Raw genomic sequence first — 24,980 nt, forward strand, 5'->3', positions numbered from 1 at the left:
GGATCTGGCAAAGCCTAAGCTCCGTCTGACATGACTTAACCTATTGGTGCACAATCCTTTTGTTTCAACGTTAGCATCGTAACCATAATTAAATATTCACAAATTTTGAACCCGTCTAAATCTATACAACAATCATATATATACAATATACATTTATTTTTCAGTTAGATAAATATTTTTATTCTGATCCACTCTAGACATTCTGTGGATGTATTATTTTCGAAAAAAAATTCATTGTTTTGCTGAAAAAGTTGAAGCTATGACCTTTATTTATTGAGTCTTTTTCTCCTTTTGCTCAGCTTTAGCCACTAATCCGTTTATTTGCTTTTCAGTGGCTCCTGTTCATGCTGCCAGTGGTTCCTGCCTCCAACCAACCTCCTTTTGAAATAAATTTGTTTCATTACACACTACTGATCAGTTGGAATATTGTGTCTCTGTTTCAGGTCATTACACACCTTGGGAAATCCCTGAGATCTTTGGCATCTCACTAAAGAATGTAACAGAGTATCAAAATATCATGGAGAAAGTCTGTTAAATCTGTAGTGGCTAAAAAGGAGCATTCGCTTTAACACAGACATTCATCAAAGTTGCACTCAGACTGAGTGGTTCTTACCTCTTCGTAGCGAGATAATGTACAGTGAACACAACAAAACATTTGATTTTGAAAGAACTGCAGTAAGTCATTTAGGGATATTTAGGAAACATACAAATCTGTTTTTTTGTTTCAAAAATATCTAATGATAATTTGCGATTTCTCTCTGCATCGTTTTGACTACTAGCATATCTCTGGCTAACATTCTGTGCTTTTAATGAAAAGACAAGAAATGTGAGGAAAGCGAGCTAGAGTAATGATATCTAGTAAAAAACAACCAACTCAGAGATTTAAACAACAGCCTGAAAAAATGTCTGTTTTGAACGTCTACTGCAATATTCATGGCCAGCTGCCAAACAAACAACAACTTTCACCAATCAAAGCTTGATGGATTGTTTCAATTAGTTTCCAGTGCAGCCCCCGTTGTCACAGTTTTACAACTATCTGTTGCACTCACACAATAGAAGCATTTTTACAAGGGCTTAAAGGGAATGTTTTAGTCTGTTTTCTGCTGTTTGCCTCTATAGCAGGAAAGGTTTAATTCATGAAGGTGAAAACATTCATTATCAACAGCCTCAGCACCTAATATTGCCATGAATACTGTGATGTCAGAGTGTCAAGCACCTGATTAGAAATATGGAAATGCAAGAGTGATGCAGTCTCCTATTAATATTTTGTTACGTCCTAACAGCTCTGACAGCCTAGCCCGAACTTCCGTACCACTGATTTCCAATTAACATCCCGGCATCCTGAAAACATTCATGAGTCTTTCAACTGTTATCTGCAGATTCTCTGGGGAAGAGAGCCTGAGAGAGCTCAACAGACCTGCTGTTCGCTTGTCTAGGTTCTCTCTCTCTCTCTCCACAGAATTAAATGTCTTCAGTAATTAATTTGCAGCCTGCCTGACACCTCTGCCTTGTTTGGGTCTAAGTCATTAACAGGAGGGATTTATTAACTTGTTAGTCTGATAATAAAACTTCAGACCACATCACTCTGTTCTTTGACTGAAAACTTGTCTCTGTCTGTGCTCTGGCACTGTGCTATGATGGAGTATTAGGGCCATTGTATGTCAAAGAAAGAAAATCACGTGGCTGCGAGGGGTACATTTCCACCACAAACCTCAGAAATCTCTAGATTACAAGGAAAAAACTTAAAACTATATCAGAAAAAATATTTTCTGATGTCACGTTGTAGATTTGCAAAAGAAAAAAAAAGGACTACTTCAAATGATTAAAGGCAAACATTTATGATGTTATAACTAGGATATTCTCTGGTATCTTTAAGTCAGGTATTTGTGACAAAAATGCCAGAAGTCTTCTAAGGCTGAAGTGGTAAGTTTAAGAGATACACATCCAGTTTCCTTTCCTGCATCAGAACCACATCTCCCAGGTGCAGGCTTGATGCATCCATGTTGCAGCTTCTTCCTCACTCTCACAGGTGTGTATTCCAAATCCCGCGTTCATGGCCAGTCTGCACCCTGGACATGGTTCTGATACAGAAAAACAGTCCAGATCTACCACTTCCACTTTGAAAAAAATATACAAATGTGCACCTCCTACCATTTATCACTTTAATCTGAGATTTTTTTTGTCTCAAATGTTTAACTTTATAAAGCCAGGAACTTCTGAGATTTTTCAGGCACCTTTCTGACTTCACAATCAAAGTTAGAGAACAATTTGGTCTTAATATTGTAAATTAAGGCCTTTAAAGCATAAGCATGGTGGTTAGTCACTGGGCTAGTGACAGGTCACCAGTCCATCACAGGGCCAGGTAAGCACAGACGTGGCTAATTTACAACATACAGTAAAACATACATTTTTAAACATGCTTAATGCTTAGGATTAATATTTAGCAGTATAAATAATTGTGGAATAGGTGACTTTGTGTAAAATGAGGATTTATTAGGGGGCTATTTTTGTCTCCTCAATGAATGTAACTATATTTTTGATAAAAGTTTCAGGGTTGTGTTTTCCAACTGGGAGATATGTGCATTAAAAGGCTTCTAACCTATTCAATGGCACCAAAAAGGGAACATATCACTGCAGTACTAGTTGGTATTCATTGTCTACCCATGACCACCTGCCTCAAATTCAAGTCCTTAAATCTTGTCTACGGGGACATGTGGGTTCTGTTCCTGTGAGCTCCATCACAGAGGCTGCTGTGGATCAGCCGCTGAGCTCCTGTCAGGAACAGCCGCTTTCTGGCCGCCATGGCACACAAGGCAGTCTAGGTAGCTTATCCTGTCAGTCTTACAGTTTCCCACAGTAATGAGGCTTAAGTGCTGTTTCATTTTGAACAGTAAAGCATTGATTGAAGCTGTCAACCCCTGTAAAAGTAACCAAGTAAAATTGAGTAAATAATTAATATTGGCAGCAGGACATCTGTTGGAGATTTATTGGTGAGAAATGTTAGCAGACTAAACTAACAGATTTGGATTCAATAAACGTTTGACAAAGGGTTTCATTTCTTTAAGATTGCTGGATTTTTCACTCTGTAGTTCCAATTAGCGTACAATTTTCTGAGAACATCTAAAATAAAAATACCCACAGAGTAGACTATGGCCTCGTTCTCTTTGCAGGTCAAATGACCATATCAGATATTTTAGAATCAGTGGGAACGCTCAGATAAAATTATGAACTTCACTTTCTTTTCAATTCCGCCTTAGCACCCACTGACACAATAAATGGCTTCCATTGGACAATTAATTAATGAAACATTTTTTTCCCGTATTTGATAGACCAAAGCAGACTGCGTGAAGTTATTCATTTTGTTCTTTTGCACATGCGGGTCAGTTTGGAGCCACAAACAGTTGATATTGGAGTCAGAATTTTACATGGCCTCGCAAAAAAAAGGAAGATAAAAAATCATATTTCAGAAAAAAATGATTGAGCATCAATTTAATTGAGCATTAAAGCTATCCTGCTTAAAGTAATCCTGTTGAGAAACACTTTTGATATTATACTGGGTAAAATGGTCCTTCCATCCTGAAAGTAGTCCATGCATTATGTGTTCAGAAAAAGGATATGCCTTCTTCTGATTACTGATTACTGAACCAATGTGACATGTGAATTTCTCCAATGTGAGATCAATAAAGCCTATCTTATCTTATCTTAAACAAAATCAATGTCTGTGGGAGCTGCAGGCCTGAAAAAAACTGTAACTAATTGTTCCGAGGATTGGTCCTGCTCTCAACCCCCTCTGTCCCTCAAGTTCTGGGGGTATCACCATATCTATTGGTTGTTCAACATACCAATCATTCTGACACGCTCTCGTAACGGCAGTGGGCGCACACGTTCCTTGTTAGTTTCTGCTTTCTGGCTGCGGATGCGCACTTCTAGTGTTTATGTATCCGGTTAGCTCAGCGGCTAGGTTAGTGGTTAGCTTAGCGGTTAGCTTCAGTGTTAGCCATTCATTGTAGCTCCGCTGCTCTCACTGTATACTTTGAATATGGCTGAGAGTCGTAAGAAGCAAATCATGTTCATGTTTATGAGAAGTAGAGGAAGTTCCTCAGTAGAAAGAAATAAGACCTAAATGAATTTGGGAGATTCTTTTCACGTGATCCCCCTGAGGAGCGGAATAGCAGGTAAGACGGTCTAGCACACGCGCAGCTATTCAAAAGGGGACTTGGGGAAATTGCAGACTCTAGCTTTAAGACCTGCAGTGGAAACGTAACCTAAAAGCATAGATACCAGGTTTTGAGTTGGCGAAGGACTGAAGCGGCAGCAGGACATGTTGATGGAGATATTTTTATGAAGCCACTAAAACACAGAGAGCTCAGATACAGAACAGGAATTGAATCAGACGACGCCACAATGAAAATCCAGAACCTAAATCCAACTGGGATTAATGGAACTGTGACGTGCAGTCAGGGGAGGCAAGTGAGGCCAGGCCTAACCTGTCATCATGGAAAGAAAGAAAATATATAATAACATAATATAAATTTTGATTCATTTGTAATAAGTTTTTTTTTATCTAATTTCCTCATTTTTGATCAGATTCTCTTTAAAATTGCAGACTTTTTGCTATTTTTCATGTAAATCTTTGGTGGCGCTTGATAGCGAAGCCGGTGAGGCCGCAGCCATCTTGGCCTCCCCGGGATTGCGCAATCCCATGTTAACTGCGCTGGCTTACATTCTGTGAATGCATCTTCCTGTCTCTAGATAATAAATACAATTGTTAAAATAGTTATGAACTGATTTTCCACAATTCAATGTATGTGGGTTACGAATTGTGTTTTGGTCATCAAACTGTGTGCAGGTAACGTTTTCGTGTTGCTGGGCGATCATAAACAGCAAAGAACTGGTTGTAGGTGAGGCCGGCAGTTCCTTGACCCCTAGGCAGGGGGCGCTCAAGGAGCACCACTCGTGATCCTAAAACTGTAGAGTGACAGCAAGTTATGGATGTATTATTAGCGAGTTTTGCTAAACAAGTAAAGCACTAAAAAGACTCTAAACATACAGCCGGAACAGGACTGATGAAGGAAGGCTTTCCTCCCTGGCAGTGAGCTCCATTAAGACTGAGAGACTTTAAAAAATGAAGAAGATAAAGAGAACGTTTACTGGAAATTGAAGATACTTTTGTTCAGAAAGAGCGCCGCATCGACTTAATTTATAAGTAGAGGTAAGACAGTGATAATTATTCATGTTTTGTTTTTGTAATAAAATGTGCGTAATGTGGGTTATAGTTTTTAAATGTGTTACAAATGCAGAATTCCATCATAACTCATAAACTGTTACCAATCAAATGACAAATAATTTAGTATTTTTTTCCATCAAAGAATCAATATTTTTTTCATGTCTCTTGGTGAATTGATTTGGCTCAATCAGTCTCCTTCAGCACTTTGCAACGAGTCTACTCTGTAGAGTGAATATATTTGTAAATCTGACTCTGATGACGTCAGTGCCTCACCAGCTATGAACCCTACCGCACGTCACTGCAATGGAAACTACATAGAACACAGGTGAGTGTAATTAACAAAACACAAACAGGTGCAGATTGTGACAATAGGGGCGAAAAGACTAGACAGTATTGTAGAGTTTAAAGATGATCCGGCCCAGTCCCTTGCTTTTGAATGGGTTTGCTCTGTTGAAATGTAATCTGCGGTCTAACAGGAAACAGGAAGTTGAAAAAGATTGTTCAGAATTCTTTACTACATTACCTACAAGCTTTGTTGCACAGCAGTCAGCATATTCTGAGCTTCTGAATCAGACTGAGAAGCTTTTGCTCTAACTGTAGTATAAACAGTTTTAAAACAGATGTGAGGGATATGATGGTGCTGAACCTGCTCATTGTATATCGGTTCTGACCCAGTCAAGAACAATCAGCTGCCCTGCACATGTGTTACAGTGGATACAGTTAAATGATTTTATTAACATCCATTAACAATACGTGTGAGAGCATAAATATTATCCGTTGGAGCAGAGTTTTACTGCAGTGTGCTTATGTGTGTTTGCTGAGAGATCAAACTAAATAAGTTAATTATGTTTGTAGTCCCAGATCAGTCTGATCATTATACCAGTTCGTTTTCTGCCGAGCACAAAGAAAATTAATCGTCTGAAGTAAACTGAGTTATTTATTCAACTGTGGTCAATGTATAAAAAAAACATATATTCAACTACAGCAGCTGGGGAGCAAATGCTGGAGATAGAGACAGTACCTATTATTAAGACTGTACTTCCTCTTTCAGCTGAATCTTTGGATAAAGCATAGTGCGCATCCATGTAAAAAATCATGTAGTCTGCAAGACCCAGGACAAATGAAGTAATTTAAAACCATCATAAATAAAATGCGCCTAAAGAAAGTGTCTAAAAGCAAGTGTCCCTCAGTTGTCATGTTGGTCCAGTTGGATGGCTTTCAGGAGCGTATAAAACCTGTCAAACTAGCTTTTAACAGACTCTTGACTTTCCTGAAAACAAGTGAATGAGGAAATGTAACTCCATTTAAAAGGTGTTATCCATTTATTCTTTCACAGTTTTTATAGTTATTAAGAGTACGATGAACAAAGCATCCAGATAGCCCACATATGTAGACCCTCACAGGCTGAAATCTAAAACATCCAACCAGTTTCTGAGAACCTTCCTTTAGATCCATTCAAAGAAGAGGTTTTGCCTCAATGATTAAAAGAGACAACAGGTCTGTTAGACATGCTGTGACCCAGGACTGTTGAGTTCCAATTCAATCCAATCCTGATATCTGAAATAAATATGTGGAATATACTGTATATCTGGAATAAAATAGCAACTAAAATTTTGTGAAGTTGCCCTGGTGTTGTCTAAGCAAATAAGAAAAAAGAAATACAGAGGTGCTATAGCTATACTGCTGCATTCTGTGCAAATACCATACTTTTCTTTATATTTAATGATTCCACGATAAGCCTTTTTTTTTTTGACAATAATCATGCTCTTGGCAGCGCTAGACATTTCTAAGCTATGACAAGCTTTAAAAGTTTTTGCTGTCAAATCTGAGTCTTTTTGAGTTGTAAAATGAATGTAGACATGCCAAAAGAACAACAACATTACACTGTAGCTGTGTAAATAGCCTTCCTGCTGTGAGCCGTCATTATTACAGTGTGAGTAGAAGTCACAGCAAACAGCTTAAAAAATATAGATTACAGATTAACTGAAACAGATTCAGAAAACAGGTTTTGGACCCAATAATGACATCTGTATCCAGTCGGTGTGATGCAGATGTCAGATCATATCGGTCCCATCTCTATAATACACGGTAAAAGGTTCCAAATGGACCTGTCTTTAGTGATGAGGCGTTAAAGGATGGAAGCAGCGAGAGGAATCCATCATTTGTAGCCTCTCCAGACTCAACCAAGGGCAGATAGGCTGGTTGGAGAGCACTCCACAATAAATACAGAGAACATACACTCAGCAGAAAGAAGCTGCCATGCATATCTACAGTAGCTGTGGCAATGAGAGTTTAGGGGTAGTGTTACAGGCAGTTGCTGCAGCATCCGACAGTGAGTCAAAAATAGTGAGTGAAGGTCACGACTAAAAGCAAATCTAATCATTTACATCCCATCTTCAAATCTGACAAGTTCCCCTGGGAAGATATTGATCAAACACTGAACGAATAAGGATATAACAATTATGAAGAATGCTTTTTGCCGTAAAAAGAAGCAAATGTGAATATGTTCATTTTATCAGTTTGAGAGATAATGACTGAAATTGAAGAAATTAGCCAGCTTTACATATATACAAGTCCATTTCCACAACAGGCCATTTGCCCCAGGGTATGGAAACTATACGCAATAAAGAAAGACTCTGTCCTACAGAATAAGTCTTGAATTGCATGGTCTAGAACAATAAAACTTTAGCTGGAGAGTTTAAAGTAGCAGCTAAGTTTTCATGTTTTCTCATACTTTGTGAACAATATTTGCGAAATGGAGAAGATCAAACTTATTCACAAAAAGGACATTATTTATTCTACATTGGCTGGCTGGGTCATTTCAGCTTCATGGCTCTCCCTGTTTCTACATGAAACACTTTATACTGCCACCACTGGATATGCCTGCTAGGCTGATTAGAAGTCCTACAGCAACTGGATGGAAGCATGCAGGTCCGTCTCCTGTGGGTGAGTTTGGTGAAATCAGCTAATAACCGCTCCACAATGTACCCTGCAGGTCTGCCAGGGTCACCAAGATTGAGCCTTCACTCCCCATGTCCAGAAAAGCTGGTGAAAAATATGGACAATAGACCTTCATATTTATGCCTTTATGTACCCTCCCAGAGGTTGAGCTGAGAGGAGCACCATAACCTCAACATAGAGCCACACAACAACACACAGATGCCTGATCTAATGTGGATCTGCAAATATCTCTTTATTGTTAAAAAAAAAAAAAAAACTGTTTTCCGTCTGCTGTAGCCAATTAAAACAACATGGTGAGACATTTACATTTATATATTTTAACTTAAAAAAATTATATTTATCTCTTCCCTTTGAGCAAAGCAGGTGGTTTTTTTTTAAGAGCAACACCAAAATAATAAACCCTCTCTCCTACTTCAGAAACAAGCTAATGGTTTCTATGGCTCACTGGACAACCATCAAAGTTATTAACAAACCATCGTATTCCTTGAGGGAGTTTCTAATGTGAAAAAACTCTAGAAGTAGAGAGGAGAACTTTTAGTGAGCCTAAGAGTGTCTTAAGAGGGGAAGATGGTGGAAACATAGAAAGCTGATTGGCTGATCCACACCTTAACAGTGGAGGAAATGAGCAGATAAACTTCTATAACAATCATACAATTATTAAAGTTTAGATCAGATAAACTTTGTAATCTCCATAGAGGGAAATGTATTAGTTTCAGCGGCTCGACGGGTTAAAGGTGCAGTAACGTAATTGATATATAAATAATTGAAAAAATCTTGAATAATCATGAATAAAAAGTAGAGAAATGTGCAAACAATAGTGTACAGAGGAATTTTAATATTACTTACAGACCGTAAAAGAATTGGAAGAAGTAGCAAAAAATATATAAATAGATACTCTAGACGAGATAAAGCATAATAATATACGCTAATGTTGGGATCTATTAAAAAAAATTGAGAAGGGGAAATTGGCGACACAGGTGCTAAAGCGGTGAATCGCAGTCAAACGGCATCCTGATTCAGTTTCGCTCCATAGCAGACTTTATTCATAGATTGACTTCATCATAAGCATTCACAACTAGATGAAACAGGTTTGCTCGTACAGCGTGTCGTGTCCAGTCAGACGGCAGGCACAACACACCACACACAAACAGATTTGACTCAGGATCATTCGGGTGTCAGACAGGAAATCTCGCGAATCCTCTCAAGATCAAACGAGGAAGAATAACAGAGAAGACACATAAAAAGAAAAGCCGTTGTTGGTTAAAGGAGTGGAGACAGCGCGAACAGATGCTCTACATTTGCTGCACTATGATATGGAGTTGAACTGTGTTTCTTTTTCTTGGGGTTTCCCGCACCTCGCTTTCTGATTGGCCTTCCTAACGTGGGCCCAGGGCAGCCGCACCCTCAGACCCTCCCCCCCTCATCCCCCTGCTTCTCTTTCCAGTTAGTTTTTCCCTTTTCTCTCCATTTTATGTCGGTCAATTCGCCAAATACAACCACTGTATACAAGCAGGCGACCACAGTAAAATGCTGACATAATCATCTTGTCTAACCTCAAGAAAATGAAAGAAAAACTTAATTCCTTATGGTGAACAGCAGCTTGTCTTTAAAAGCTGTTTTATTAGCTAATTATTTCTGTTAACAGAAATGTTTTAATTAACCATTACAGACATTAAATAGTACTGTCATTATTCCTGACCCAGTAGAAACAGATGTTGAGGAGAAGAGCTGCTTTAAAGCTGCAGTGACCCAAGACTGCCGGACAAGTTAACCTGCAGGAGCTTTTCACATGCGGGAAAATAGATATTCACACATTTACTGACACAACCAGCCTTAAATCGTTTTTGACCTGAAATGTGTCATATCCTGTGTGAAACTGTCTTAATGTTAAACCTCAAGAGCAAAAAGTGGCTTTTATATTATTTTATATTTAAGACTGACCTGGCTGGTAAAAGTCGGGACGCGATGGGTATGTAATAGGAACACTGCAGGGTGTGACCTGATGGAGGGTTTTGTCTGAAGAAGATCTGACATATTTAAAGAGAACAGAGATTTTAGGTGAACTACGCAGCACTGCGTGGTGTTGTGTGCAGACTATGGCTCATTGTGATTCTTAATTTCATATCTTGCATAAAAAAAAGTCAGGGCATTCACACCACATGTGAAACTTATATCTTGTGGTCACTGCCACGTTTTAATGTGCACAGTAAGTTATGGGTGGGATTTCTAATAAAAATATACAATATACCCATCCTTTGCATCCTCCTGTCACCTTATCAATTTGCACATCCACTTCTAATCCAGTCATAGACCTTCGCTGTGGTCTTCCTCTTTTCCTCCTGCCTGGCAGCTCCTTTTTCAGCATTATTTGTCCAATATGTCCACACCACAATCCCTTCTCTGACTTTATCTCTTAACAGCTAAAACTAAGCAATCCTTGTGATGAATTCAGAATGTACCGCATCCAGCTCGTTCACCAATGAACATATTACCATATCCACCTCTGCCTTCTGTCAGGGCAAGCAACTTCCAACACCGTGGTCAGATTATTGATGCTGGCAATAGATTTTTTGAAACTAGGGGCTTTTGTCTTTTACCTCAGCACAGCTATAAAAAGAGAGTGTTAGACAACTATCTACAGACACAGGGATAAATTGTACAGCAGCAGAGACTGTTTTGCTGTTGCAAACAGCACAAGTTAGAGCAGCTTTTACATAGTGCTCTGTGCTTTTTTGTTTCCCTTGTTGTGTCTCTGTTCTGTCTTCTGTAACCCCAGTCGGTCGAGGCAGATGACCGTTCATACTGAGCCCGGTTCTGCTGGAGGTTTTCCTTCCCGTTAATGGGGAGTTTTTCTTTCCTCTGTCGCTTCATGCTTGCTCAGTATGAGGGATTGCAGCAAAGCCATGTACAATGCAGATGACTCTTCCTGTGGCTCTACGGTTCCCCAGGAGTGAATGCTGCTTGTCGGGACTTTGATGCAATCAACTGGGTTCCCTTGTATAGGAAACTTTTTTGACCAATCAAATGACAATCTGTATAATATGATTGAATTTGACTTTGTAAAGAGCCTTGAGATGACATGCTTCATGAATTGGTGCTATATAAATAAAATTGAATTGAATAGTCTTCCGCATTCCATTAGGTAGAATCATTTTTCTTCCAAATACTCTGAAAATATTGGAAATCTTCTGTTCCCAGTGTTTTTTTATTCAGATGTTTCATTTAAATGGCAAAGAGTGAGCCCAGTTTCCCCTTATTTATAGATGAGCACCAAAGGTAAGTTAGAATCCTAAAATCAAATTCTTTTGCGAGTTTTGGGTAGATAACATGTCGCATTGAAAACAAAGTTGTGTCAAAGAAAATAACTTCTAACATCCTCAGTATAAAGAGATGAATAAAGCAAAATATCGCAAATGATTTTATATTGGGAACTTCAAAATGCTATATCTGGGATAAAGTGGGTGCATTTTGAGTCGTCGCAGTCTGCAGATAAAAATTTAAATATCTGTTTATTCTTTGAGGGGAATGATTCTTAGCTACAAAGTGCCTAGAGAAGCTTTAACTCGTGAACAATGAAATGCAGTAAATCTTTCATCCCGCATATAGCTTCCCCTGCAGCCCTCTCCTAAACATAATATAAATCCTCTTTTACCGGCAACAACAGCAAAACAATTCAACTGTTAACAGGTTAACGCAGAAAGGCTCTTTTGTTTCAGTACAAGCGAGCATGGCATGCTCACCACTGAGATATTAATCGGCAACAAATGCAACATAACTTATAACGGAGCTGTAGAAGCTTTAGTTGCCAAGCAATGGTGAAGCAGAGAGAGCTGCTTAAAGAGACAGGATTTTTTTTTTTTTTTTTTTTACATCCAAGCCACTCCGTTGTTATTGATGTCATAAGGAATTGATCGGTTTAATGTGTATAAACTGTAGGGTATCCTGAGCATTGATGCATATAGTGGATGGCAACACAATAACAATTTGCTACTAAGTAAAGTTTTCAATATGTCACAGATGGATGGAAACCTAAACCTGGTTCAGTCATGCTATACTGGAATATAAAAAGGACAGATAGGCCATGTTGTGATCCTCAGCACATGCACTGTAACTTTATCCAACAGAAAGAATAATACATTATCAATGGTCAAAAGCAAAATATAAAGTAAGCAGGGAAATATTTAAGGATCAAACAGATTGAGTGACAGATGAATATAAAGATAAAAATCACATAAAAACAGACGCAGGAGTTAGAAAAGAGAGAGCAGAACCAAAATGTTACTGATATCTAAGGATATCATCCTGAACAATTGCCTTGCAGCTGCTGGCAAACTTAGTATATGGAACACAGAATGGAAATAACATGTTCAATCCTAAAACAACCAATAATTTTTAACATGCATCACTTCTGATTTACCCCTGCTGTTCTGTCTGAAGTCAGTTTCTAGCGCTATAGTCGGAAATGCTGGTAGGGAAGTGTTGGATTGTGGAACACAGTGTGTTCCTGCAGCCGCACCTTCAGAAAAAGTAAAACACATCCTCACAGTTGTAACTTCATCTTTCTCAGTGCTGGAAACTCATCAGTTGTATTTGCCAAGGATAAATGATACTATGGTTCATGGAAAAAACAAAACATCCTCTCTCAGTTTGGGGCATGTACATTTACTTAGGTTCAGCGCATTTGCAAAAAAAAACCTGTCATTAATGACAAAGACGGCCCAAAGTTGGAGGACGTCCCAGCAGTGTTGTTGTGCTGTTGCTGTTTGTGGGATCATTCAGGATTTTATTGTTCTATTTGTACCAGTCAGAAAGCTGGATTTTCCAATTACCAGGAACTCCCAACAAGAATGCCCCCTGAGGTCTGATTCTACTTTACAATGTTATTGTCTTGCACTGCTAACCACAGAAAATAGCTAATTGCACTGATTTCTCATTTCTCACACCAACTACACCATCAACTCAGGTGTGACATAATTCTCAGATCTGAAATTCAACTTTTGAGGCAATTCAAAGACAGCTTCAAGATACCCATGATGACTGCTGTATGGTAATGGTGGATAAAATCATAAGTTACACACAACACACTACTTCCTGTGGCAACATGTCCACTACATTAGCTCATCACCCCAGTTTGTCCGCCAAATAAAAGGGATTCAGGTGGCAGAGAAATTTTCCAACAGCAGTCCCTACTGGAGAAAGAGCCATAGCAAGAGAGGTTTGCTCCAAATTGCGCCCCATCCTTTGCTGCTCTGTTTGCTGAAAGGCTGTGTCCCTGTCTCCACAAAGACACAATTAGCTGTATCTATGAGGGTATTTTGTCATTTAGGCGGTTCGTCCACACGGATGTGCCATTTTGGAAGATCGTAAAGGATTATTTTGGAAACCAGTTCCCTGAGTGGATAAATTTCAAAACACCAGTTTTATTTTTCCAGTGTACATGATAGCTGCATCTTTTTCTTAATAATGACATCGTAGCTTAGCCTCCCTCTCTAACCAGTATCTGCCTGACTCTCATAAATGACAACAAAGATGGCGCTGTCTGGTGCGGAGGCTCTGTTATGACTGTTAGTAGCGTCCACGGACTTTTGCTTTCTAAAAAGCCCGATCTCCACAACATGTTCCCTGTGTCTGATCCCCCCGTCATGGTTTACTTCACAAGTTGTCTCCACTGCAAATCTCCGGTGTTTTCTGTATGTTTCTTTGGCATTGTCACAGCGCCACCAATGGGCCAGGCATACCTACTACAGCCTTTTGAGTTGCACAGTGTCCTCTCGCGTGGACGCACATTTTTTCTTAATCGTTTATGAAAAATGACTATATTTGTCAATGTGTAGGAAAGGGTTGAGGGAAGTAGGATTTTCATAGTTTGAATGTTGCATGAACTTTTCAGGCTGTAAGAGAAAGGCCCAGCCTATAGAGTAACTGGTAAGGAGGAAGAGAAGGATAAAGCGTGAGTGGAAATTAATAGCAGTTTATATTGTCAGAGTTTAAAGAGTTTAGGCTCAATCAGTCAATGAATCTGAACCAGTGTTGTTTTTGGCAGCCATCTTAGTTTTAGTATTAGTTTTAGTCTTCAGGACGAAAAATTATTGTTAGTTTTAGTCACATTTTAGTCATTACTAAACAAAATAGTTTTAGTCCATTTTAGTCGACTAAAATTCAAAAAGGTTTTAGTCTAGTTTTAGTCAGTCTTGTGTTGCAATTCATAAAGCAACAGTTAACCTCAACAATTTTGAATAATAACCAGATTCCTTACCAGACTGACAGCTTTTTTTAACAATTAAATAACTTAAACAAGTTATATAAATGAATTAATGAATGTTGATGACATAATTTATTTAATGTTTTGTGACAGTTTGTATTCAGAAGTTCTAATAAAAGAGTGAAGTATTTTAAGTATCATTTATTTATTTATTTTGTATTAATACATAACCTCACTGGATCCGTTTATAATATTCGCTATAACATGATAGCATGACATTTGTGTCAATAATCTTCTAGCATAGGTTATTCTATGTGGTGGGAGGGGGGGACCCCAAATCATTTATCTTATCTATCTCGTTGCCATGCATTAGTAACGCGTGGCCACTACTTAACATCGTGTAAAAAAAAAAAAAGTTCTGTCCATGACACCAGACGGGGTCCATAGATTGTCGCTACTGCCATGGTCCGTCAATCTGGTCATGCAGAATGTGCGCCGCTGCACGCCAGGTGGTGAGTGTGACCAAACAGGACACAGCAGCAGGGCTGATACTTCTTAGCATGTAACGAATAGATTACAGCATGATAGGCAGAAATGTGATGCATTTACAACGTCCGACAAATCATCCACTAATGTTTTCGTCCAGTCCCGTCAATGAAAACTCATACCCACGACTCGTCATGTTTTCGTCATCAAAGATCTATCTTTAGCTCGTCAGTTTTCGTTATTGTTATAAAAAAAGGGGGCGTCAACGAAATAATTTCATCATCGTCATCGTTGACGCAAACAATACTGATCTGAACGACCACTGCTTCAACATTTACTTCTGCCTACGCAGAATACTTTGAAACAGCCTGATACAGAAGCAGGAAGTAACTTTAGGCTTCAGAGCCTCGATGTGATCAGATTACAGTGATCAGTATGCAAACTAAGGTAGAAATGATTAAAGCTTTTAATGATTACTAGGATCCGATTTCTGTTGGGGGCTGCACAGTGGCTAGCGCTGTTGCAATGCAGCAAGAAGGTCCAGGGTTCAAGTCCTACCCTTGCCCTGGGTCTTTCTGCATAGAATTTGCATGAGAACAAAATTGAGATATCTCAGCAAAACTGAGATATTTCAGCTACCTAAGTGTTTGTTTGACAGCTAGGATTAAATTCAAATGCATTGACATTAAATCGGTAGCTAATGCTACGTAAGGCAACTTTCTTTGGTCTTTACAATGGTCGGGTGTGCCTGTTTATTTTGTTATCAAATTGTTTACTACCAACAGGTCAGCCAACATAATACCTGGAAGAAGGATCCACTGTTCAAAGTGCTTCAGTGGATCCTGTTAAAAAACTCAGTGCATGAGACTAAAGCATAAACACTTTCAACTTCAAAACATATAGTTAATTCCAAAAGTATTAAAACACAGATTCATCTTTTTTATTCAACCAATAACTTAATTTCATAAAATTAAATGAGACAGACACCCCCCAAAAGATAATAAAACAATTAAAAGAAGTATCCATTTTAAAAGATTAAAAATCTGTGTCTATTCACATCCATCCAACCATCTTCTTCCGCTTATCAGGGGTCAGGTAGCGGGGGTAGCAGCTTCAGTAGGGAGGCCCAGACGTCCCTCTCCCCAGCCACTTGGCCCAGCTCCTCCGGGGGAATCCCAAGGCGTTCCCTGGCCAGCCGAGAAACATAGTCTGTCCAGTGTGTCCTGGGTCTTCCCCTGGGCCCGGAACATCTCACCAGGGAGCCGTCCAGGAGGCATCCTAACCAGATGCCCGACCCACCTCAACTGGCTCCTCTCAACATGGAGGAGCAGTGGCTCAACTCTGAATCCTCCCCGGATGACTGAGCTCCTCACCCTATCTCTAAGGGAGAGCCCACTATGGAGAAAACTCATTTCGGCCACTTGGATCTCGTTATTTCGGTCATAACCCAAAGTTCATGACCATAGATGAGGGTAGGAACGTAGATCGACCGGTAAATCAAGAGCTTCGCCTTTTGGCTCAGCTCTCTCTTCACCACAACGGACCGGTACAGCGCCCGCTTCACAGCAGACGCCGCACCAATCCGCCTGTCGATCTCCGCTCCATATTCCCCTCATTTGTGAACAAGATCCGCAAGATACTTAAACTACTCCACTAGGGGCAGTACATCCTCCCCAACCCGGAGAAGGCACTCTACCCTTTTCCGGCTCAAGACCATGGTCTCAGATTTGGAGGCACTGATCGTCATCCCACCCACTTCACACTCGGTTGCGAACCGCTCCAGTGAGAGCTGTAGATCACGCCCTGATGAAGCCAATAAGACTATGTCATCCGCAAAAAGCAGACGCAATCCTAAGGCCACCAAAACAGATCCCCTCAACACCTTGGCTGTGCCTAAAACATTCTGTCCATAGGGGTTATGAACAGAATCAGTGATAAAGGGCAGCCTTGGCGGAGTCCAACTTTCACTGGAAACGAGTCCGACTTACTGCCGGCAATGCGGACCAGACTCTGACACCGGTCGTACAGAGACCTAGCAGCCCTTCTTAGAGGGTCCGGTACTCCATACTCTTGGAGTACCCCCCACAGGACCCCCTGAGGGACACGGTCGAATGCTTTCTCCAGATCCACAAAACACATGTAGATTGGTTGGGGCAAACTCCCACACACCCTCTAAGATACTGCTGAAGGTGTAAAGCTGATCCAGAGTTCCACGGCCAGGACAAAAACCACACTGCTCTTCCTGAATACGAGATTCGACTATCCGACAGACCCTTCTTTCCAGAACCCCGGAATAGACCTTACCAGGAAGGCTTAAGAGTGTGATTCCTCTGTAGTTGGAACACACCCTCCGGTCCCCCCTTTTTAAATAGGGGGACCACCACCCCAGTCTGCCAATCTAGGGGAACTGCCCCCGATGTCCACGCAATGTTGCAGAGTCTATTAACCAACACAGCCCCACAACATCCAGAGCCATAAGATACTGAGGGCGAATCTCATCCACCACCGGGGCCTTGCCACCAAGGAGCTTTTTAACCACCTCTGTGACCTCAGCACCAGAGATGGGAGAACCCGACCCAAAGTCCCCGGGCTCTGCTTCCTCAATGTCTATTTACATCTTAGCAAAAAATAGCATTTTGAAAATAATTTTGACCATTCTCAATAATTAGTGAAACAATCTTTATCAGGAGTACAGCAATGGAAGCCTTGCTTTAAGCTGCTTGGTGGTTTATTGCAGGTTTCCACTGGTATTTTGACAGTTTTATCTTTGGTGATGAGCTCCAAGTCACTGAGGTTGGAAGGTCTTCTAATCATCAATCTAATCTGTAGGTCTCTCCACAGATTCTTGATCAGTTTCAAGTCCAGATTCTATTTAGGCCGTTCATAATGGTCAAAATAAAAATGTTGGGTCGGATTAAAGGATTTCTTTATGGGAGCAATAAGTTAGAAAATCACTGCAAAATCAACCTAAATCTTTCTCACTTGTCACAGTACCATTCCCTATAAACAATCGGTCCTCTCCATCAACAATGTCTTAGTCAAATGTTTCTCCTTCCAAACCTAGAGGCACAGTCCGGAACTACTTTGGTTCAGAGTGTAGCCCATATTAACTGCCTGGTTCCTGAGCCAATCATATGAGTTTCCAAAACAGAGCGCAGCATTTGGTATTTCATCTTGTCAGAAGAGCAGCAGCCTGCAAACATGGAAGCCAGTACGAGTAGCAGACCAGAAATAGAGCAGAATACATCATATACCTATCATGTGTAAGTAAAAAATCACAACAGCAACACCCCATTTAGAAACGGCATTTGAGCCACTAGGTGTCAGTATTACTTATTGCTCCTTTAAAGGGTATGGCGGGTACTTGGGTATGGCTGCAGCCTGGACGCCTCTCATGTCATAGCGCTTATGCCATGACACTTGTCTGGTAAACTTAAGCCACGCCTCCCATGCTCTTACCTTTCCAAATGAAAACTCATGTTAGTTTCCTGGTAAACAACTCTTCTTCGTTTATTATTGCCGGTAATAAACGAAGAAGAGAACAAGTTTAGAGCAAGTGAGACCATTAAGAGCAATATCTGTTCAGATTCAAGTCCATCACTAATCAGCACAGAAAATATTTTTTCAGTAAGTAAATTAGACATTATGATTTAAATACAATAAGTACTGTACCAAATTCAAATGATGGGCATACATTTCTGTGGGTACCAGCCCATATACGGATTAAAGGAAATGAAATCACGGTTAAGATTAAGGAAGCAGACTGAAGGAAAGGTGGCTAAAGCAATGGGAAGAAGAGAGGAAAGGAAGATAAATACGTTTTATAGGATTCAATGAAAAGTTGGAATAATGAGGAAAGCAGAATGTAACAAAAGGGAAGGAACAGTTATTTCAAAACTTAGATTTTTACACACTAGATTAAACAACACACTTTTCAAAGTAGGAAACATATTTCAGGGAGATGTCAAAAAAATGGCTTAAAACATCACCCTAACCATTCTTTTTTGGTCATTTGATCACCCAAAAAAAGAACTGTGACATGAGGTTTTATTTTGAAAGATAAGAGCACAGGGGCAAAGTTCATATAAAAAAGTTTGCTTATGTGTATAGAAAATGACCAAAATAGTGTTTATAAACTATTTTTAAAGACATTATTCAACAACAATCTAATTTGAAATATTGTATACATTTAAAATAACCATACAAAATATGTTGAAATAACGAGAGTTTTTATTTAGAAAGGTAAAACCAGGGAGGGGGACACTGGGGTGTGAGTAATTAGGGCGCTAATCTGTTGATCTTAAAGCTAATTAAAATAGCTCACAGTATTTCTGTCGTTCACAAAAACACAGCAGTGGGAATGGTGGGTGTTTTGGGAGTTGGTTATTCTATGACATAATTTAAAAAGGCATATTCCTGTATAAAGGCATTTTTTATTAATACCCAATATAATATTACTACAACTACTATTACTATCAATGATAATTTTCATTTTATTACGCTGCTGACTACCCCCTTGTGCTTTAACGTTAGCTTGTATGAACACGGCGGCAATATTTTCAGCATGTTTTAACAAAACCATGATTATTTTTTAATAACCAAGCATAATTTGCAAACAAAAACCATAACACAAAGTACTTATATCCTTACATCCCCAGTACCAAAACATAGGTCAAAATCATTTTAGCTTGTTTGCAGGATGCAGGGTGGAAATTGTATTCTTTTAGCTGGGATCTAAGATTTGGCCAATTAATTAGTATTCCTGATCTAAGAAGGATTTCATGTGTTGATGTATTACAGATTCCTCTTTCAGTTACCCTTGAAGATAAACTGTTTTCCTGTTAACATTTCTCATCTTCAAAAGCAAACAAATCAAGGGAAAGCCTTTAGATTATATAAAACACGTCATAAGCACATTTAATTTACTCTACATGCAGCGTGGTTGTAAGGTGTTAATAAGTGGATGTTTGACAAAAGAAAAAAGAACTCGTTAAAAAAACAGGCAATGGAGTGTAATATTCCTTGTTATCACCCTGGAGATCTTTATTTAGCAAATTCAGATCCCTGCCATCTGCGCAAATACTGGGAACTGGAACTATTTTCTGCTTTAAAGACATGTTTCAATTATTAAAAGGCAGGGCATCCGAGCTATTGCTTTATACTGTTAATTTGGCTTTCATTTGGAGTCAGTCAATCAAAATTAAATTGCTTGCCAGTTCTACTTTGTTTTAAATGTAATCCAAAAACCCATAGGAACATATCTAAGCTGTGAAAAAAATGAATACGCCAAAAAGAGATGCATGTAAAAAGCTGTGCAATAAACTGAGCAAACCCTCCTGCAACATAACACTTTTACCACCAGCCGTACATAAACACCTGAACTTAGCCCAAACATCCACTCCTGATTCAATGAAGGGTTAAAGCAAGTTAATAATTACTCATTTGAAAGAAATTGAAAGCTTTAAGCCACACAGCATGAGGAGGAGGTGATGCAATCTATCCCACTACCTATTGGAGCAATCAGGTTGACGTTTCCTCATAGTGTTACAGATTGGGTCTATTTGTTTGCTTTAGTCAGAGAGCCACATCTAGGCAGATGCAGTCTAACCGCTGTCCATCTGCATTTCGCTTTCCTGTGACCTTTCGGTTGAAGGCAAACATTTCCACTTGTAGCACTCAGCAAATTCGGCATGAAGATTACAGTGGGAGTGTGTGGAGGTGAAAGGATTAATGATTTATTCCCTGCTGGACATGTGAGGCATTCATCATCAGCATCAAATGGCCCAGGGCTTTGTTTTAGCTGTGGATGTGGAGCAGACAGCAGGGAGAGTGGTACTGACCATGCCTGGCTTTAATGTGTCTGATGGCTCATCACAGCCTCGTAACTGCTGGTCTATGCTTGTTGTTCTGTTTTTGGCTGCTAGAAACAGCAAAGGTGCATCGATCCATATTTTTTAGCTCTGGCTTGCCAAAGTCAGTTTTAACTGACTGTGATTTCTATTAAACAACTATAAAATAAGAAGAATTAATACGGCATCCAAAATATTTTTCCAAGTTTTCCTCCCGTGAGCAGGCATTAATTACTTGGATTAGGAGCTAAAGAAGGGAATGGACAGCAAAACGGTTAGCAACACTACTGCCTTGCAGCAAGAAGGTCCTGGGTTTGAATCCTGGGAGTCTTTCTGCATGGAATTTCTCCCTGTGCAGGAAATGTTCTCTCCAGGTACTCCAGCTTCCTCCCACAGACCAAAAACATAACTGTTAGGTTAACTGGTCTTAAACTGCCTTTAGCTGAGAGTGTGTGTGCATGATGTTTGTGCTGTGTATTGTCTGTGTTGTCCTGTGATGGACTGGCACTGGCGACCTGTCCATGGTGTACCCCATGTCTTCATCAGTGACTGCAGGGGACAGGTACCAGTCCCTCTCCCAGTTAGATAGAGGACTGGAAACAAATGATGGGGCTATGAGCATTTTAGGTGACACGTTGTCTGAAGGTTGTAGTAGCTTTCATAATTCAAAATACAAAATATCTGTTGCTGTCAAGAACCAGATGTAGGAGAGACTGCAGCATCCAGGGTGTCGCTGATGAATGAATTTGTAAGGAATTAAAGATCGAGCGATACAGGTTTTTAAGGCTGATGCCGATGCTTATTTCAACATCAGTCTATCCAATACGCAATATTTGCAGCCGATTTTTTGGGGCCGATTCTTGAAGCTTTTTTGCTTTTTCTTCCTCTATTTACATGATAAAAATTACAGTGATAACAAATGTTACACAAGTTTCAAAACTTGTGTTTTAACCAGCTAACATTAACAATCAGCTTCATAATGCAGTTTGAAAGGTCCACCCAAAAAAACGCGCCTCTCAACTCTTACGGCAGTGCTTTGCTCTCAGTTAAGGAGCGTGTCACAGCAAGAAAAGAGCTTCTTTAGTTTAGTAGGGTAAAGGCGGAGAAAAAACACTGACCACCGCTGCAGTGTATGTGCATTGTTTTATGTAAAGTTAGATGCTGTACGCGTAGTGATTGGTAATTGTTTTCATGTGCATACATGATTCTCCATGGGAACCAACACATGCACAGCAGTGGCAGCTCGCTAGCTGGAGATCAGACGTGGGTTTTTAGATAATGGAACGTCTCGGCCGATGCTGATAAAAGGAAAAAAACACAAATATCGGAATACTGATAAAATGTGGCCTGGCGTTTCACTACACTGTAAAGCTACAAAGTGGGATTTTAATCATTTATTCAATGCAGTGGACATGGGCTCTTGGTCGATGCCTATTCTCAAATGACTCAGATTGTTATTGTGGGGAAAATGTCCTGACTTGATATTCCTAGTATCTATGTGTATTCTCCAGAAAATTAACTTCTCTATTAGAGGGAAGATGTTCTGCGACTTTTAGTTGACCACACCTTTATATAAGTAAGCAAGTGTATATAAGTAGGTCATTAGCAGGACTCCTTGATGAGGAAGTAATTCAGCCAATTGATTTAGCTGTGTTGGACTAGGGATGCATCTAAAGCTGCAGGATACCAGCACTCTATAGTACTGCAATGAAAGCAAAGATGTAGACTTTTAGCCTTACCTAGAGATTTTCAAAAGGATGCCAACATTTACAGATCTAGCATGTTGCATGACAGATAGAGGTTAAGAGGTCACCCTTCCCCCACTCACTTTAGTATCCTGATATGTACTAAAAAAATTCTCCTGCAGCTTTTCTTATGAACTGCAAAAAAATTTCAACATGAGGGTTTCCTCTGGGATTTTTTTTAAACAGTGGTGGTATTTCTTTTTTTTTCTGGGGGTGGGGGGGTGGTGTGGCGAGACGGTGGATGATGTTTTCTAATTTGCATATTTTTCGTACATTTGTGACCCAGGCTGAAGGAGAGCTTTCGCCAAGAAAAAAAAAAGGTATTAAAATTAGTGATTAAATGTGTTTGGACGTAAAATGTACCTTTCTAAAATTATTTATGAATATTAATACATTGCCTGAATCCACACTACATAAAACAAACTGTACCGAAAAGAAATTGCTGAGGGAAGTAGGAACCCTCATAGCAGCTCTCACTGCTGCCTCTCAGTAGAGTGACTCCAGAACTACAGATGCTTACGGTAAAGTCGCCATTAAATAAAGAAAGTCACTAAAAGTCACTTGTTGCTAGTTGCTTTTTGAAAGGAAATTGTTAGAGGGGTCTGAAAAGTCACTATATACAGCAACAAAGACGGTGAAGGTGTGGCGGCATTTATTTTACCATGGCGGTGCATCACGATCAATTACATGTAGCAGAAACCCTGAACATGCGATAGACATCGCTTTGTATCCACTTATCGACAACTAAACCAGTAAACTCTAACTTGTCTTTACTCGGGAAATTTCTACACCAGCCAGTGACCCAGTGACGCTCATACAATAAAAGTCAATCCAAGCACAGTGTGTGCCTTCTTGGCAGACAGCTGGGATTGTGGAACCAAATGAATGTGGTTTACAGCTTGCCACATGCAAGTTGTAAACCACTTGAATGTGTCTGTGTGCACCTTGTACTGCTGCTTTATACCACATTACTATTATATACGGTACAAAGCAGTGATGGGTTTATTACTACCTCGGGGTGTAATTTTGGTGGTGTAAATTCTGTGTTCAGGCTTTTCAGTTTATCACAAGAAGCAAAAGGTATGATCTGACAGGGCTCAGTGTGAGATATTAGGCATGTGCAAGGCATCTATAGTTCAATGGATTAAAACATGGCAGGATAAAGCCGCAAGTGAGTTTAAGTTTAAAAAAATGCAGGGTGCCCATATTTTCCCTTGGGCCCAAAATATAACTAAATTCGCCACTGTTTAAGAAAACGTGCGTAATAGGCAATCATCTTGTCATATCTCCGTGTACTTATTTAATATCTAAAAGTGATGTTTTTTTTTCTTTTCTTCAGTTTTCCCAAAAGGGTAAACCAAATCAAACAAACGTGACAGAACGAAAAATGAATAGGGCACAATAAGCTCTACTTCGGTTCAATAACTTAAACTTACGTTATTATGGGACCTACCTGTAGCCCCTTTACAACATTTTATTTCAATACAGATGATTTGAAAATATACCAAGAACTGATTCAACCTTACAAAGATTTCTGTTTTTACTTTAAAGCAAATAATGGTCTAAAATCTGAATGCAGGACTGTCCATGTGTCCCTAAAGGCCGTCCAGCAGCAGCAGCAGCAGCAGCAGCAGTGCCTACCTCCCGTTTGACGGTCCATAATAATTTCTCCTTGTGCTCTTCCTCCGTGGAGCCCTCCATGTCCGCGGTGCGTTCAACAACGGCTCGGTGAAACACGCTGACGCTCCGCTCAGGTCCGTTCTGCCTCGCCGTCCACAACCTCCTTCCTTTTTATTACCTGTTTCCTTCCTTCCTTCCTCGCTCAGCTGGACTCTGACGCAGCCGAGCTGCTTGGCAGTGACGTCAGAGGGTCCGCCTTCCTCGGCAAACTGATCAATGGAGGAAGAGACGGGGAGAAACGAGAGAGGCTCCCAGCGTTCAGCCCCGCCCCGACCTGCAGCCCGCAGCCTCTCAGCATCCAACGCAGCAACCTGTAGAACCTCCGAGTTATTTTTAGCAGCTTGTCCCTTCTTTCTGCCTTGGCTACTTCTGCCTCGGCAGAGCAGGGGGCTCATCTACCTCATCTATTTGTGTCTTCACAAAGATGTGGACACGTCTTGCTTTGCTGTCTCAATTTAACAATAAAGCTCTTCGCTTCCCTGCTGTCACGCTGTGGGGTGAGGGAGTTTTTTTCCCCCACACACACTGAGGTTCCCAAAGCAAGGACATGCAGATGGTCAAAACTAGTGCTTCCCTCCGGCGCGCGTTGATCTGACCTGGGGTCTGCGCTGAAGGTGGGCTGACCCGCCCGCTCCCAAAATAGGTGACGTCACAGCTACGTGATGAAGAAAAATCTCCTCCGGGTGAGAGTCGCCAAGCCTGCTGCTTGTGCCTCCCTGTGGGCTGACTGCGCACCTGCAGCCAACGATGGCTTCCTTTGATTTAAGCCGGTTTTATACACGATGCAAGTATCCACCCATCCATCCACCCATCCATCCATCCATCCTTCC

At 40.2% G+C, this 24,980-nt stretch overlaps 1 protein-coding gene across 4 annotated transcripts in view; it reads right to left on the reverse strand.

The window, feature by feature from the left end:
- sgsm2 (small G protein signaling modulator 2) overlaps positions 1 to 24,813 on the reverse strand; it is a 114,360-nt gene extending 89,547 nt beyond the window's left edge. The window contains exon 1 of one of the 4 annotated variants that reach the window (XM_036149845.1): positions 24,112 to 24,171. In XM_036149845.1, coding sequence (XP_036005738.1) covers positions 24,112 to 24,171 — 60 coding nt within the window. Of the gene's footprint in view, positions 1 to 24,111 lie in introns of all 4 variants that reach the window. The other 3 variants (XM_036149847.1, XM_036149846.1, XM_021324635.2) reach the window with 3 other exon arrangements.
- Between the last annotated feature and the right edge of the window lie 167 nt (positions 24,814 to 24,980).

This window comes from Fundulus heteroclitus, chromosome 18 (assembly GCF_011125445.2).
Source record: "Fundulus heteroclitus isolate FHET01 chromosome 18, MU-UCD_Fhet_4.1, whole genome shotgun sequence".
In the NCBI taxonomy this organism is placed as follows: Eukaryota; Metazoa; Chordata; class Actinopteri; order Cyprinodontiformes; family Fundulidae; genus Fundulus; species Fundulus heteroclitus.